This window comes from Octopus bimaculoides, chromosome 4 (genome assembly GCF_001194135.2).
Source record: "Octopus bimaculoides isolate UCB-OBI-ISO-001 chromosome 4, ASM119413v2, whole genome shotgun sequence".
NCBI classification, from domain to species: Eukaryota; Metazoa; Mollusca; class Cephalopoda; order Octopoda; family Octopodidae; genus Octopus; species Octopus bimaculoides.
In genome coordinates this window covers 20,314,197-20,328,497 of record NC_068984.1, presented here as the reverse complement: position 1 = coordinate 20,328,497, position 14,301 = coordinate 20,314,197, and the positions used below count along the sequence as shown (strand labels likewise).

Genomic DNA, 14,301 nt, shown 5'->3' with positions numbered 1-14,301 from the left:
GCACGCCACAACTGATGCTTCTAATGTTCAGCTTTTCTCTCAAGATACTTACACTCTGACGGGTATTCACATTGACATTACACATCCAACGGAGCATACTGGCTTCATTCCTTGCGAGCTTACGTATGTCCTCAGCAGTTACAGCCCATGTTTCACTGCCATGTAGCATGGTTGTTCGTATGCATGCGTCATACAGTCTGCCTTTTACTCTGAGTGAGAGTCCCTTTGTCGCCAGCAGGGGTAAGAGCTCTCTAAACTTTGCCCAGGCTATTCTTATTCTAGCAGCTACACTTTCAGCGCACCCACCCCCACTACTAACTTGGTCGATAAATTTTATGAACCTTTTTAATTTCTTGAAATTATCTCCCCTTTTTGTTGAGATTTCCTGATAATCATCGCCCGATTTTTTTTTTCCCTCCAGCTGAGAGGTGAAATCTTAACTGAGAATTTTTTTACATGCTGTTCAGTATCTTACCTCTTAATTTATTTATCTAGGTCACATTATTGATCCAGTTGTGCTATTTCCTATAGCCAGTGACATTATGTGGGTGGTGTCACATGGGTAGCTGTCCTGGGAGGAAATTTTCAGAATAAATAAAATAGAAATAATGAATAAGCAAAATAGTGTGACATCCTAGAATTACTTGCCTCGTCACAGGCACTGGGAACCTACACTGCTTGTGACTTACTTAATTTTTTCAAACATACAAATTATTTCTAGTCGAAACTTTTTTTTCTGTATCTGAAAACTAATTTCAATTGATCAAGATAGATTTGAGTAAATTGTTATGATAATGAGGACTAAATAACACAGAAACGTGTCAATAGTTGTCCCCTTGTCTGTAAACTAAGACCAGATGTCTTCTTGCCTGCAAACAGCATGTCCCCCTTAAGCATGTAAATATATATTATGAAAGTTAAAAAGGTTTTTAAACATGGGACGATATGGTGAGAAAGGATCTACAGACGTTAGGACTCACAGATGGGATGACAGAGGGCTAAGACTCCTGGAGGTTTGCTGTGCTTCAAAAGACATATCAAGCTAAGTAAAAGCGTGGTAGTCCTTGCATACAGACTTGTCCCATGCCCCCACTCCAACTAAGCATTCCTAATCTTGCAAGCTCGTAGGTGCTGGTGCCACGTAAAAAGCACTCGTGCTGGTGCCACATAAAAATCACTCGTACTGGTGCCACGTAAACGCACGCAGTACACTATGTAAAGCGGTTGGCATCAGGAAGGGCACCCAACCGTAGAAACCATGCAAAAACAAAAATGGAGCTGGGTAGCTCTTCAGCTAGCTAGCTTTTGTCAAATCGTCCAACCCATGCCAACATAGAAAACGGACGTTAAATGATGATATCTCCCATTCCCTTTGAGAGTCGCCAACAAGTATCGTAAAGATTTTGTTTAGTTTCTCAAGCTGAGAGGGAAATTTCAGTAAAAAGAGTGGATTACATAACACTTTTTCGAAATTTAGTAGGGCTATACACGATTGTTATTAATCAAACTGGGAGAATCGTTAGTGCATCGGACAAAACGCTTAGCGGCATTTCTTCCGGCTTGTTTACGTTCTGAGTTCAAATCCTGCTGGGGTCAATTTTGCCTTTCATTCTTACGAAGTCGAGTTCTAAGGTTGATGTAACCGACTAATTCCTCTCCCACAAATTTCAGGTCTGCTGCCTATATTAGAAACAATTATTATTGTTATTAAAGAAATATTTAAAAAGTAGCTAAAAGCAATCGCTTTTATTAACAATGCAAAATAAAATTATATTGGAACGCTTATATAATCACATAACCTTGATTCAGGAATTATCTCTTCTAAATTATGTTACTGTTAATGCTCTCGGAAGTAAGTCACTAAACAGAGTTGTCTGGAGCCAAAAGCAGATTTCACAGGGGAAGTATTTACACAGACAGGCGAATAAAGATTAAATCCTTATTTAGTTCTTTAACCAATAGTGACTTATCAGAATGAAAACATATCAGTATACTGAGTAAAATAGCAAAAATTAGTTCTAATCAAAAGATATTGATAAACTTAATTAAAATTAAATATGTCAACACGAGTTATCTGCTCTTCGTAATTTTAAAAATTTTTTATCCCAGATGTTTATATTATACGTCGACACTATTTCGCTTCCTTGTTAATGCGCTGTTTATTTTTCATTGTTACAACACAAACAACAATAATTTATTTAAGAGTTTGTTGCCAAAACACTATTTATTATTATTTTAAAAATCTTTATTCCTTCTCTAACCCTCTAATGATGTAACAATGCATAAAACAGTAAATTTCAAAAGTGTTTACTAATTGAAAAGTAAATAAAAAGAAATTGAATTTGGAGAACATCTGGAAATGACGGATTTCAAAATATGATTACGAAAGCTCAAAAACTGTTGTTTATAATTTACAAAATCGTTTATGTTTTCTTTTCTCTCCCTCTCTCTTTTCTTTGATAAACAAAGTGTTAAACTATATTAAAGTATTTTATTTTTCACGAACTGCGTAGCAATAACATTTCAAGTGATTTAATGAGGTGTCTTAAACTTTATGGCACTTATTTCTCACTCTCCAAAGACCACCATCGAATCTGGTAATTACGTAAAGCGCTCTCTCGCACGCGTACTCATGCATATGCACACACGCACAAACAAACAAAACACGTGTGTATCATGAAAGAATAAACAACTGACAAGATTTCCGAGGGAAAAAATTTGTTTCAAATGAAAAAAAAAAAAAAAACACCTCTGCAGTAACGGGAATATTATTGACGCAGATTGATGAAGTCATTTTCTTTTTTTTTTTTATTACACTCAACTATTGATTGAAGCAAAAAGAAACAAAAGATTACCTCACAAAGTCTACAGTTTCGAAAATTTGCCGGTGGGTTCCAATTCCAATCTGCTCGTTTAACATTATTTATCCAAATCTGTCTAATGGCAGGGTCTGCAGGAAACCGCTTCATTTTATAACCACCTTTTGCAGCTCTGTTGGAACAGTTTGGAGCCGAACAACCCACCATTTTTGTTGTTTTTGTTATTTTATTATATTTCTTTGGGGGAAAATTAATTGCTACTCAGGGTTTGGTGTTTGTAATTTTTTTCCCCCTTTTCGCAAATAGATGTGAAAGTAACGGGAGATTACATTAAGGAAGAAAAAACTGAAAATTAAGTTATCAGCTGTAAGTAAAAGACAAATAGCTATCATATAACAAAGATGGCTCCAGACGGTGCCAACTGTCAAGTTAGACAACTCTGTAATATTTCGAGACGGCGCTTAGAACGCGTTGCTAGGAGACAAGAGAAACGCACTGACATACATTGCCATAAGGTGCTGTGATTCAATTACAGAAAACAAAATATAAAAAAAGTAAGAAACTTATTTTTATTGCGTGCGTATGTGTATATACATATGTGTGTTTCTGTGTGTCTAACCATTGTGCATTAACGATGTTTGTTCACAGAATGACAGTCAAAACTTTCCACAAGTATATGTTACCCTTTTTATATCTTGGTGAAATTCTTCTACCACCTTATTTATCCTGTATGTCAGAATTAGTTTCGTTTTGTCGACACAAAATGCAACCAACAAGTGTTTATTTACTTAATATGGTAAAACTAGTTATGATTGAAACAAGCCTAAAACACTGATAACATTTCCACAAACAATTACAACTGAAATATGCTGAAACAACCATCGCAGCTATCAACGAGGTATTGGCCCTACTGCTTTTGGTAGACAGCTACAATACGCAAAATATCTGTTGTAGGAGCCAAGTGTGGTGGACAGTTTCAGCGCATATTGTGCAATCGCCGGTCAGGGCCCCCTCTGGCCTCATGTAGGATAGAAACGGTAAAGAGACGCAAGTCCGTAGATTTGACGGTCTTGTACCTTTTGTGAATCTCTAAATTTGTCAAGTGTATCATTATCTTTTGGAACTATAGCTGCGCCAGCATTTGGCAGCCATCCTTATGCAGAAAATATAATTTTTGTTGGTAGTGATTCACATAAAAAAAATTGTTCCAAACTAGTTGCTGTTTCTTTTTTTTTTTTTGGCATTGTTTGGCCTCATTTTTAGAAGGGATTACGTTTGTGTTTGAAAAGCATGACCTTACTGATTTCAACTCCTGAAATAGGAGGGGAACTTGTTTGTTGAGTAAAATTGTGAGGCTTGCCCAGATAATAGCTGCAGCCGGGTGAAACAAGGAGTAACCTGTATCGCAAAAAAAAGAAAAAAGAAAAAAAAAAACAGCTCATTAAAGCTCATTAAATGGTTGAACTCTCGATTTAACTTGTCTTTGTGTGTGTGTGTGTGTGTGCACATGCATGTACATATGTATAGGTACATATATACATCATGTATCTGTGTAGATCACATATTTATATATCAGGTATATGAGATACACACATGTATATGTATGTATGTATGTGTATATGTACTTGTGAGGATACCAGGGTATCTTATCACCATTATTTCTGTCTTGCTCCTACTGATCATTATCTCTTTCTCTACATTTTCCCCTACAAGTTATGAGTAGCCATGCAGATCCCACTGCAGGAACCTACTCTGCCTCCATCCTCACAATAATCCCCTTGTCCCCTAATATGAAGCTGACCACCCTACCTCCCACTCAGGGTTCATACTCCTGTAAACTGCATAGTGACCTCATTAATGTAGGTAAAACAGAAAAGCACCTCGTCTATGCTGGTATGGGTTGGACAGTTTGATGATGATGTTTGCTTTTATGTAAGGTTATATGTAAAAACAGTTCACATTAAACTGAACGATTACTCAACACTTTTCAGTGGTGTACCATAATTTCTTTTCACAATGACTTCAAAGCTTTGGCCTACTTGTCATTGGCACACTGTCATTAATTTCATGATGGCAAGTAAACCAAAACTACAAATTCTCTGTCAACTTTGACTGGATGAATTTTGTGTGTATATGCTTGCATGCGTGTGATGGCTTTATTATTAAATTTAGCTGCATGGTTGCTCATTCTTATTGAAAATTATTTTTCAGTTGCTAATTCAGTGATTACAAGATGTCTGCTAAAGACGAGACTCCAGCCTTAAATCTAGATGTAGAAACAATAACAGTTACTCTCTTGAGAGGCAGAAATTTTGTAAGTCATCCAAATATTTTCGCATATTTCATCTGCCCTGGTATTTTTATTTTGGTCAATTTTAATTTCCTACGGTATAATTATTCTCATCAATATTGATGATAGAACAACAGATAAAATACTTCAAAGTATTTAGTTATATTCTGAGTTCCATTCCCATTCAATTTTGCCTATCATATTCTTGGAGTCAGTAAAATAAGTATGAAACAAATATTTGTGCTGATTAGATTTCCTCCTCTGAAAGTTGATACCTTGTACCAGTATTAGAAATCCTTAATCTCTTCAATAAGTGTAATCACAGTTCAAATTGTCTGGATTTTAGCATTAATATTCCCATTGGGATTTTCAGAGGCAAGGGACAAGTTGGTGAGTTATGATCTTTGAATGTTGGGCCTCACAGAGGTGATGACAGGTGGCTGAGACCTTAGGCATATGCTGTGCTAGAGGACTTGTCAAACCAAGTGAAACCATAGCCATGAACATTGCCAGAGTCATGTAAATGGCATCCGTGAAATCATAGTCGTGGCCATTACTGATGTCATGTAAATGGCACCCACACCCGTTATACGCAAAAAAGACACACTCTTGGAATGATTGACATAAGGAAGGGCATCCAGTCATAGAAACCATGCCAGATCAGACTGGAACATGGTGCAGTTTGCCAGTTCCAGTTAAATTGTCTAACCCATGCCAGCATGGAAAGTGAACGTTAAAAGATGATGACGACGATGATGGTGATTAGCATTGTATTTTGAGGTAAGAAAATAAATGGTGCCACTACTACTGCTGGCTTGTAGAAGCAGAAAAATCATGTTTAGGCTTTGGACTAGCAAAAGGCTACAATGTGAGATGTATTCTGCAAACTGATTCAATTCCTTGACCATTTATGTAAGCCATTCTACACGCCAGTCATGCTGTGTCTCATTTACATAAACATAGGCAATGTAAATTGTTAATATTTATTGAAATAAAATACTCTCTGCAGCTCTGTTTATTGATTTGAACACTACGCTTGTTTTCAATCAGAAAAATCTTTGTAATCTACAACCGAGTTTTGGACAATTGAATAATAGTGTCAGCAAAAATTTGGTAAATGAAATTATATCTAAACATCTCTCAGATTTGCAAGTGATGATGTCACCACAGATCTGTTGAGTCAGATATGTTCTGGAGCATTTTAAAAGAGATTTACAGGGACAAGAAGACTGTGAGAATCAGGAGCTTAGTTATGTGAGCAGCAAAGCATAACGTCAGCAAATTTTTACATTTAGTAGGGGTTCCACAGTTATGACTGTCAAAATGCTGTGTTGTAAAAAAAAAAAAACCTACCTACATTAACACTAGACATACTTGCCACTTTCATAGGAACATTCTTGCTTTGTTTTTTTAACTCACATGCTACAACTCTACATAGAACTTTCTGATGCTATTCTGTTAATCTTCTTTGGATGATCATGTCCAATCCAAGCTTTTAACAATAAACAGATGAAGAATTCAAAACAAACAACTACCCTTCCCATTCATCCAACTTTCGATTCACACCATTGTTAATATGGTAACACATTAATTTCTTCTGGTTAAATATTAAAATATTAAATATATATTAAGATATCTCAATTTTTAATATGCAATATATTTGTCTTATATAATAGTTTAGATAAAGGAGTAATGATATATCTCAGCAGTTGATTGTTTTGGTTCAAAAAGTATGAAACTGAGATGTATATACCATAGTTTATGGTACTTTAGTTACCATGCTAATCTTTCACCATATTTAATTAGGAAATCATTTATTACATCCTTGCATACATCTTATGAGAATTGCAATTGATGGAGTAATCTTAGTGCAAGCCTACAGGCTGAAAGATCATGGGTTTGTATCTTGTATGGTGATGTACTATGGCCCCAGCAAAAACACATAATACATAATGGCCCAGTCCATCTTGCTATAAAATAGTCTCCATGTGGTTGGTGTTATAGATTCTGGGTCTGAACTGCAGAGACTTAGTGCAGTTGACAATTATTTTCTTAGCTGATTGTTAAACTCATATCATTTCATAATTTGTATAAGATAACCAGCTGGAGTGAATAATAAAACTGCTTCATCCTCAAATTATTCTTTCCTTTCTGATTGTCATACTAAACCTATTGAACAAATCAATCATTTCTAACACTGATGGTTTAAGACCATTTTAAAGTTGTCCTTTACCCCATGTCATCCTAGAATGAGCAGGCTTATGATCAAAGACATTCCAGTCATCATCTCTTTTACTTAGGCAGAGTGTAACTGGGACTTCATTGTTTAGTGTGACCTTTCCTAAAATGGTAGAGTGTGGTTCAAAGGACTTTTGGCTGCTATTGAGTAACTCCACAGAGCTTTCCTTGTTAACTCATGCACTACATATTTGTCACTCAGGTCTGTGATGAGATCTGTGCTCCTATTAACACTTCCTGTACTCAGAAAGCATAAATTGCTGAGAAAGTGAAAGTTATGTTTATACAGCTAGAGGAGAATTTTCTTTAATTGCTAGCATGTAAATACCAATCTTCTTACCACACAGCCATGCCTGTGTCTATAGTAATTAAGAAATAGTGAGATCCAGATATATCCCATTAGTTTACACTCTTTGTTCTATTTCAACAGAAAGGTTCATAAGAATTATGTCATTCTGCCTTTTCTCGCATAATTTATTGTTTATCATTTAATGTTTTTTTTTAGTTGATTATTTTTCTTGCTTTTTTTCCATGCAGAGAGGAAACAAAGGTGAATTTCTGGGACATATCATGATCAAAGCCAATTATTGTGAAAAGACATTTGGAGAAGCTAATAAATTTGATTGTTCCAATGAATCTGATATAGAATTTAACTATAGTTTCTCTTTACTTTGTCCATGCAGTGATGCATATGCCATAGATGAATATGCATATAGACCCGTCGTGAGTAAGTAACAAACCAAAGGATTTGGTATTTTTGTTATAGTTTTTTAGTTGGCTTTTTTTTTTTAAGTCAAGAAAAGAAAAAACAGAATCAATATCATCTAGAAGGCCATTTGACTAATCTTGAGAAATTTTTATATTGCATAGTCAGGAGGAAGGACAATGTCTATGACCCTTTTCAGGCTTGTGGTGCTGGTGCCACATAAAAGCACCTGTGCCAGTACCATTTAAAAGTACCATGTAAAGGGTGCCTGTGCCAGCATTACAGAAAAGCACCCATACTGATTCCATATAAAAACATCCAGCCATAGAAACCATGCCAAAACAGACAAATGGGTCCCAGGCAGCTCTCCAGCTGGTCACCTCCTATTAAACTATCCAACCCATGCTAACATGGAGAACAGATGTTGAATGATGATGTTGCTTTGTACTTACTGAGTATTAGAATTTAATTATCTTTTACTTTAAATAATTTATAGAACCATTTCTTTACAAGAAGGTTTACATATTAAAAGTTCAAATTCTGCTGAGGTCAACTTTGCCCTTCATCCTTTTGGAGTTGATAAAATAAGTACCAACTGAGCACTAAAGTCAATGTAATCAACTTACCCACTTCCCACAAAATTGCTGACATTGCACCAAAATGTGAAACCATTATTATGAAATAACTTAAGGTGATAAGCTGGCAGAATTGTTAGTATGCAAGAAAAAAATGCTTAGTGACAGTCATTCTGGCTCTTTACTTTCTGAGTTCAAATCCCATCAAGGTTAACTTTACTGTTCATCCTTTCAGGGTAAATAAAATAAACAGCAGTCAGGTACTGGAGTCAGTCTAATCAACTTGTCACTTTTTACTGGCCTTGTGACAAAATTAGAAAGAATTATGAAATATCTTATCAACTTACTACAACTTAGTTTTAGACCCTCCTACTTTCTGTGGGGTGGCAAGAGACCATCCAGCACATTCCCAGGCCCTGTCACAAACTTGCTCCCAGACCTAACCCTTATCTTGCAAGTCATCCTCACCACAGTTCTCTGCCAGGTCTTAACAGGTTTACCTTTCCACCTAACTACATAATTAATTTTTTTTTTTTTTGAGCATTCTGTCTGATGTCCTAATGATTCTTCCCTTGCCACATAATAACCTGTCATCAAAATATTTCAGATATTTTCTGTATTTCTAAAATAGACTTCATTTATTAATTTCAGTTACATTTATTAAAATGATCACTAAGGACAAAAAGAAAAAAGACGAGGAGAAAACAATTACTATTGGCCAATGCACAGTTGATCTTTTACCTATCATCAAAGGTAAGTTGGTGTGGCTGGCTTTAACCAGATATACTGACTGATAGTATTAGCAGTTTCCCCTCTTATACAATGGGTAAAAAGCATCTAAGCCACTCTGTAAAGTGGTTGCCATTAGGAAGGGCATCCAGCTATAAAACCATGGCAAAACAGACAGTGGAATTTGATGCAGTTCTCTGACTTGCCAGCTCCTAACAAACTGTCCAACCCATGCCAGCATGGAAGACAGATGTTAAGTGATAGTGCCGCTGGACTGGCTCCTGTGCAGGTGGCACATAAATACATCATTTTGAGCGTGGCCGTTGCCAGTACCGCCTGACTGGCCTTCGTGCCGGTGGCACGTAAAAATACCCACTACACTCTCAGAGTGGTTGGCGTTAGGAAGGGCATCCAGCTGTAGAAACTCTGCCAAATCAGATTGGAGCCTGGTGTTGCCATCCGGTTTCACCGGTCCTCAGTCAAATCGTCCAACCCATGCTAGCATGGAAAGCGGACGTTAAACGATGATGATGATATATTGGTGTTATTATTATTATTATTCAGTAGTTTTATTTTTATAGCGTGCTTTCACTTCACTACTGAGCACAGCTCTGTGTGCCTTGGGTATGTGCTGTGGTTTGCTGTGGTGCTCTTATGGTTACTGTATAGAAAGTGTTTTGCGTAGGATATGTGCAGTGCCAGTAGTGCAATTTTCTGTATGTTATATATATTTGTAAGTCCTGGTGTTTTTGTTATGTATTTGTCTGAATATTTTTATTATTATTATTGTTGTTATTATTATTTATTATTATTATTATTATTATTATTATTATTATTATTATTATTATTAGTAGTAGTAGTAGTAGTAGTAGTAGTAGTAGTAGTAGTAGAAGCAGCAGCAGCAGCAGTTTTGACCAAATTTTGACTGAGTTTTCTTTTTTCAGGAGAAACAAACCATGAAACAACTATAGAATTAGTATCGATTCCTGGCTCAGTGTTGGAAAGTTTCTTACCAGATGTTCCAAAGGTATGTACAAAAAAAAAAACAATCTTTGAAATAATAAGTTTCTCTTAATGGTGACCCTTTTCATTAGTTATATGGTTAAAAGAAAATACATATAGGGGCAGGTGTGGCTGTGTGGTAAGAAGTTTGCTTTCAAGCCACATGGTTTCAGGTTCAGTCTCATTGCATGGTACCTTGAGCAAATGTCTTCTACTGTAGCCCTGGACCACCTAAAGCCTTGTGAGTGGATTTGGTACATGGAAACTGAAAGAAGCCTATTGTATATATATATATATATGTGTGTGTGTGTGTGTATAGATATATATACTTGTATATGTGCATGTGAGTGTGTCTTTCTGTTTGTCTGTACCCTTGCCACTTGGCAACCATTGTTAGTCTGTTTACATCCCTGTAATTTAGTAGTTCAACAAAAGAGATGGATAGAAGCAGCACTGGATTTCAAAAAGAAAATAAGTACTCAGATCAATTTGTTTGATTAAAACCTTCCAAGGTGGTTGGTGACCAGCAAGGCCACAGTCTAATGATTGAAACACGTAAAAGTAAAAAGACACCCTCTAAGATCATAAGTATGCAGATACTTAATACTCTACCACCATCAGTGAAAACAATCCTGATTCTATAATCAGGATTGGCTTAAAGTTAAACAACAATAACTACAATAACTCTCATGAAGAGATTGCTTTTTTTCCATGTTTCCTTTTCATGAGCCATTTTTGTGGTCTGGTTACACTTCCCAGTTAGAGTTATTGTAAGTTGCATCTGCCTTGTCCTTGTGACAATGGCCTAATAAAATCTCTTATACACCAAAAACAAAAAAAGCAGTTTATGTGCTTGTGCCAGCCTTTAGTTGCAGTTGCAGAGTGATGATGTGAGATAAAACTTCTACTGGGTAGGATACCTGAGTATCAGAGATAGCATTCCCATGCTACTGATACCTATTGTTATTATCAACAGTTAAGTGAACTTAAAAATAAATGTAAAGTGTTCTGCCCAGAAATATAGCAAAACTCCATCTTCAGATTTGGACTCATCACCCATAGTCTCATATCTAACTAACTGTCATCATCATCATCATCATCGTCGTTTAACGTCTGCTTTCCATGCTAGCATGGAAAGATTTATTTTGTATATTTAAGAACTAGCCTGGTGTAGCCATCTGGTTTCACCAGTCCGCTTTCCATGCTAGCATGGGTTGGACGATTTGACTGAGGACTGGTGAAACCAGATGGCTACACCAGGCTAGTTCTTAAATATACAAAATAAATCTTTAAAAACACTGTAAGAAGAAAATAGACTAAATTATTTTATTTATTTTTTCCTTATTTTCAGCCTGAAATTGATGTCTGTATATCAATATCAAAATCCCTTCTGGATAGAGAAGAAGTTGCTGGTTACAATATCATGACCATAACAATTGAATCTCTTAACTCACCACCAGAAACTTTAGTTCTACAAAATCATGTTCTGACAGCAGCTATGTCAGTACCTATTATCAATAATGTAAGACTTTATTATCTATGATATTTGTACATGTGAAATAAATATATTTGCACTTCATTTCCCATTGCTTCAGTCCACTCAGCTGTAAATGAGTAACCCTGTGAGAGAATAGTCTTCTGATCAGAGGGAATGTTGACACGCTTGCTTACCCAGCGGGGTAGCATCATTCAAAAGCTAAAACAATGCAAAGTGTATTGTGACTTGTGGTGCATATAACATCTGATAGTCTGGTCAACACCATGATATACACATGCATGTGCGTGTGCACACGCACATACACATCCCCAAAAGTGCAGCCTCTCTGACTCCATCAACTACTGACCTATTACTCCGCTCTTAATATTTCAAAGATGATGGGGAGTCACTAACAACAATTTTTTTCTGACACCTTTAATCACACTTCCTCCTTAGTGACTATCAGTGCATCTTCCATAAAGCCAGATCTGCTGGAGTGCTACTCTCCTACATCGTTCATTAATGGACTCTTACCCTTGAGATATTTGGTGAAAAGTGTTGCTGACCTTGACAGCAAAGCACTTCAACTGTGATAATAAAATTAGCCTACAAATCTACTAGCAGACCTGCCCACCTCATTTCCAGTATCTTTAAGGTGATAGATCAGCCTAAAAATCAACCTCTTCAACACCTTGAACCTTTCACGCTTCCAATCATGTCTAGTTTGTCAATCTTCAAACAAAAATTGCCTATCTATAGGAACCAACTATCTCTTGTTTCTTGGACTAAAGCTTTCTTGTTAAATTTCACCATTGCAATATGTGCTAATAAGGTTCTCTCTGACCCACACTATATTAATTCTAATGTGCCCAGAAGATTAGTTTTGTTCTCCATACTATTCTTCCTGCACACCAACGATCTATTTGTCATCATCTCCAACAACTTTCACTTCTATGCAGATGATGACACTCTTAATTCCTAACTTTAGTATCTAGATATCATTCACAAGCAAGTTTAACACCTCATGCCACACCTGTACTGCTTCCATAAACAGAAGCTTGAAAAACATTCTCCAATAGTAGAATTAGAAATTGTTAAATCTACATAAAAGTTTGGAAATAGAATTTTTAAAAATGCAATGTTGCAAAATTAATATTTTTGATTTCATTCAGAAAGAAAACATTCTTGTGTTTGTTGGAACCCAACACCGAAGTCCAGCTGATAAAGAGCCATTATGTAAACAGAAGAAATGGGTCAATCCTCTTCCAGCTGTTGGAAATGCTGTGTACATTCCAAACAGGTAAATCATTTCAACTCAACGACCATCTAGAATTGCTACAACATTCTGAACATAGGTGTAGGTGTGGCTGTGTGGTAAGAAGTTTGCTTCCTTTTTCTCTGCATGAGGCCTTTATGACCAATTTTAATGAAATAAAGAAGCTTGCTTTCCAACCACATGGTTCCAGGTTCAGTCCCACTGCATGACACCTTGGGCAAGTGTCTTCTATAGCCTTAGGGTGACCAAAGCCTTGTGACTGGATTTGGTGGATGGAAGCTAAAAAAGCCCATCATGTGTGTGTGTGTGTGTGTGTGTGTATTTGTGTGTGTGTGTGTGTGTGTGTGTCTGTTTGTGACTGTGTTTATCCACCACCACCACTTGACAACTGCTGTTGGTGTGTTTGTATCCCCATAACTTAGTAGTTCAGCAAAAGAGACCAATAGAATAAGTACCTGGTTTAACAAAAAAAATAAGCACTGGGGTCAATTCATTCAACTAAAAATTCTTCAAGGCAGTGCCCCAGCATGGCCACAGTCTAATAACTGAAACAAGTAAAAAAAAAGGTAAAAAGTAAATCACTAAATGTTGTCAACATTTTCTTTTCTATGCAATGTATTACAAATATTTCCCTTTCTGTTATAAATATATAAAAAGAATATAGATTCTAGAAGCAGTAGATATCTAGAATACATGCATGCTTTTATGGATATCATTATTCTAATTAATAATATATTATTTTTCGTTTTAGTTACCTCTTCAGTGATCCAAAAGATAATGAAGATGGAGACTTTCGATCAAAGGAAAACAGAGAATACAGAAAACATTCAGAATTGGAAAGACCAAAATTTATTTGGAACATGGAACGAAGGTGTTTTCTCCATCAAACTGGGTCAAAACAGTACGTTTTACAAAATTACTTGAAACAATAATAGAAGTTGATAATATGAATAGGTCTGACTGAATATATATAGGCGCGGGCATGGCTGTGTGGTTAGGAAGCTTGCTTCCCAGTTACATGGTTTCGGTTCAGTCCCACCGTGTGGCACCTTGGGCAAGTGTCTTCTACTATAGCCCCGAGCCGACTGAAGCTTTGCGATTGAATTTGGTAGGCAGAAGTTACTGCCGTGTGTATATGTCTGTGCATGTGCTTGTGCCTCTCTCCGAAAGAGAGAGAGGGATATATATA

At 36.3% G+C, this 14,301-nt stretch overlaps 2 protein-coding genes across 3 annotated transcripts in view; one reads left to right on the top strand and one right to left on the bottom strand.

Annotated features, from left to right (window-relative positions):
• Positions 1-3,274, bottom strand: part of LOC106881578 (uncharacterized) — an 11,344-nt gene extending 8,070 nt beyond the window's left edge. The window contains exon 1 of the mRNA XM_014932036.2: positions 2,856-3,274. Coding sequence (XP_014787522.1) covers positions 2,856-3,026 — 171 coding nt within the window. The 5' untranslated portion in view covers positions 3,027-3,274. The remainder of the gene's footprint in view (positions 1-2,855) is intronic.
• LOC106881564 (cilia- and flagella-associated protein 70) overlaps positions 2,766-14,301 on the top strand; it is a 49,429-nt gene continuing 37,893 nt past the window's right edge. Inside the window, exons 1-8 of one of the 2 annotated variants that reach the window (XM_014932026.2) lie at positions 2,766-2,887; positions 5,031-5,133; positions 7,885-8,074; positions 9,280-9,381; positions 10,302-10,384; positions 11,711-11,881; positions 13,009-13,136; positions 13,864-14,013. In XM_014932026.2, the coding sequence (XP_014787512.1) occupies positions 5,053-5,133; positions 7,885-8,074; positions 9,280-9,381; positions 10,302-10,384; positions 11,711-11,881; positions 13,009-13,136; positions 13,864-14,013 (905 nt within the window). In that variant the 5' untranslated portion in view covers positions 2,766-2,887; positions 5,031-5,052. Of the gene's footprint in view, positions 2,888-3,265; positions 3,374-5,030; positions 5,134-7,884; positions 8,075-9,279; positions 9,382-10,301; positions 10,385-11,710; positions 11,882-13,008; positions 13,137-13,863; positions 14,014-14,301 lie in introns of those variants that run through there. The other variant, XM_014932018.2, reaches the window with a different exon arrangement.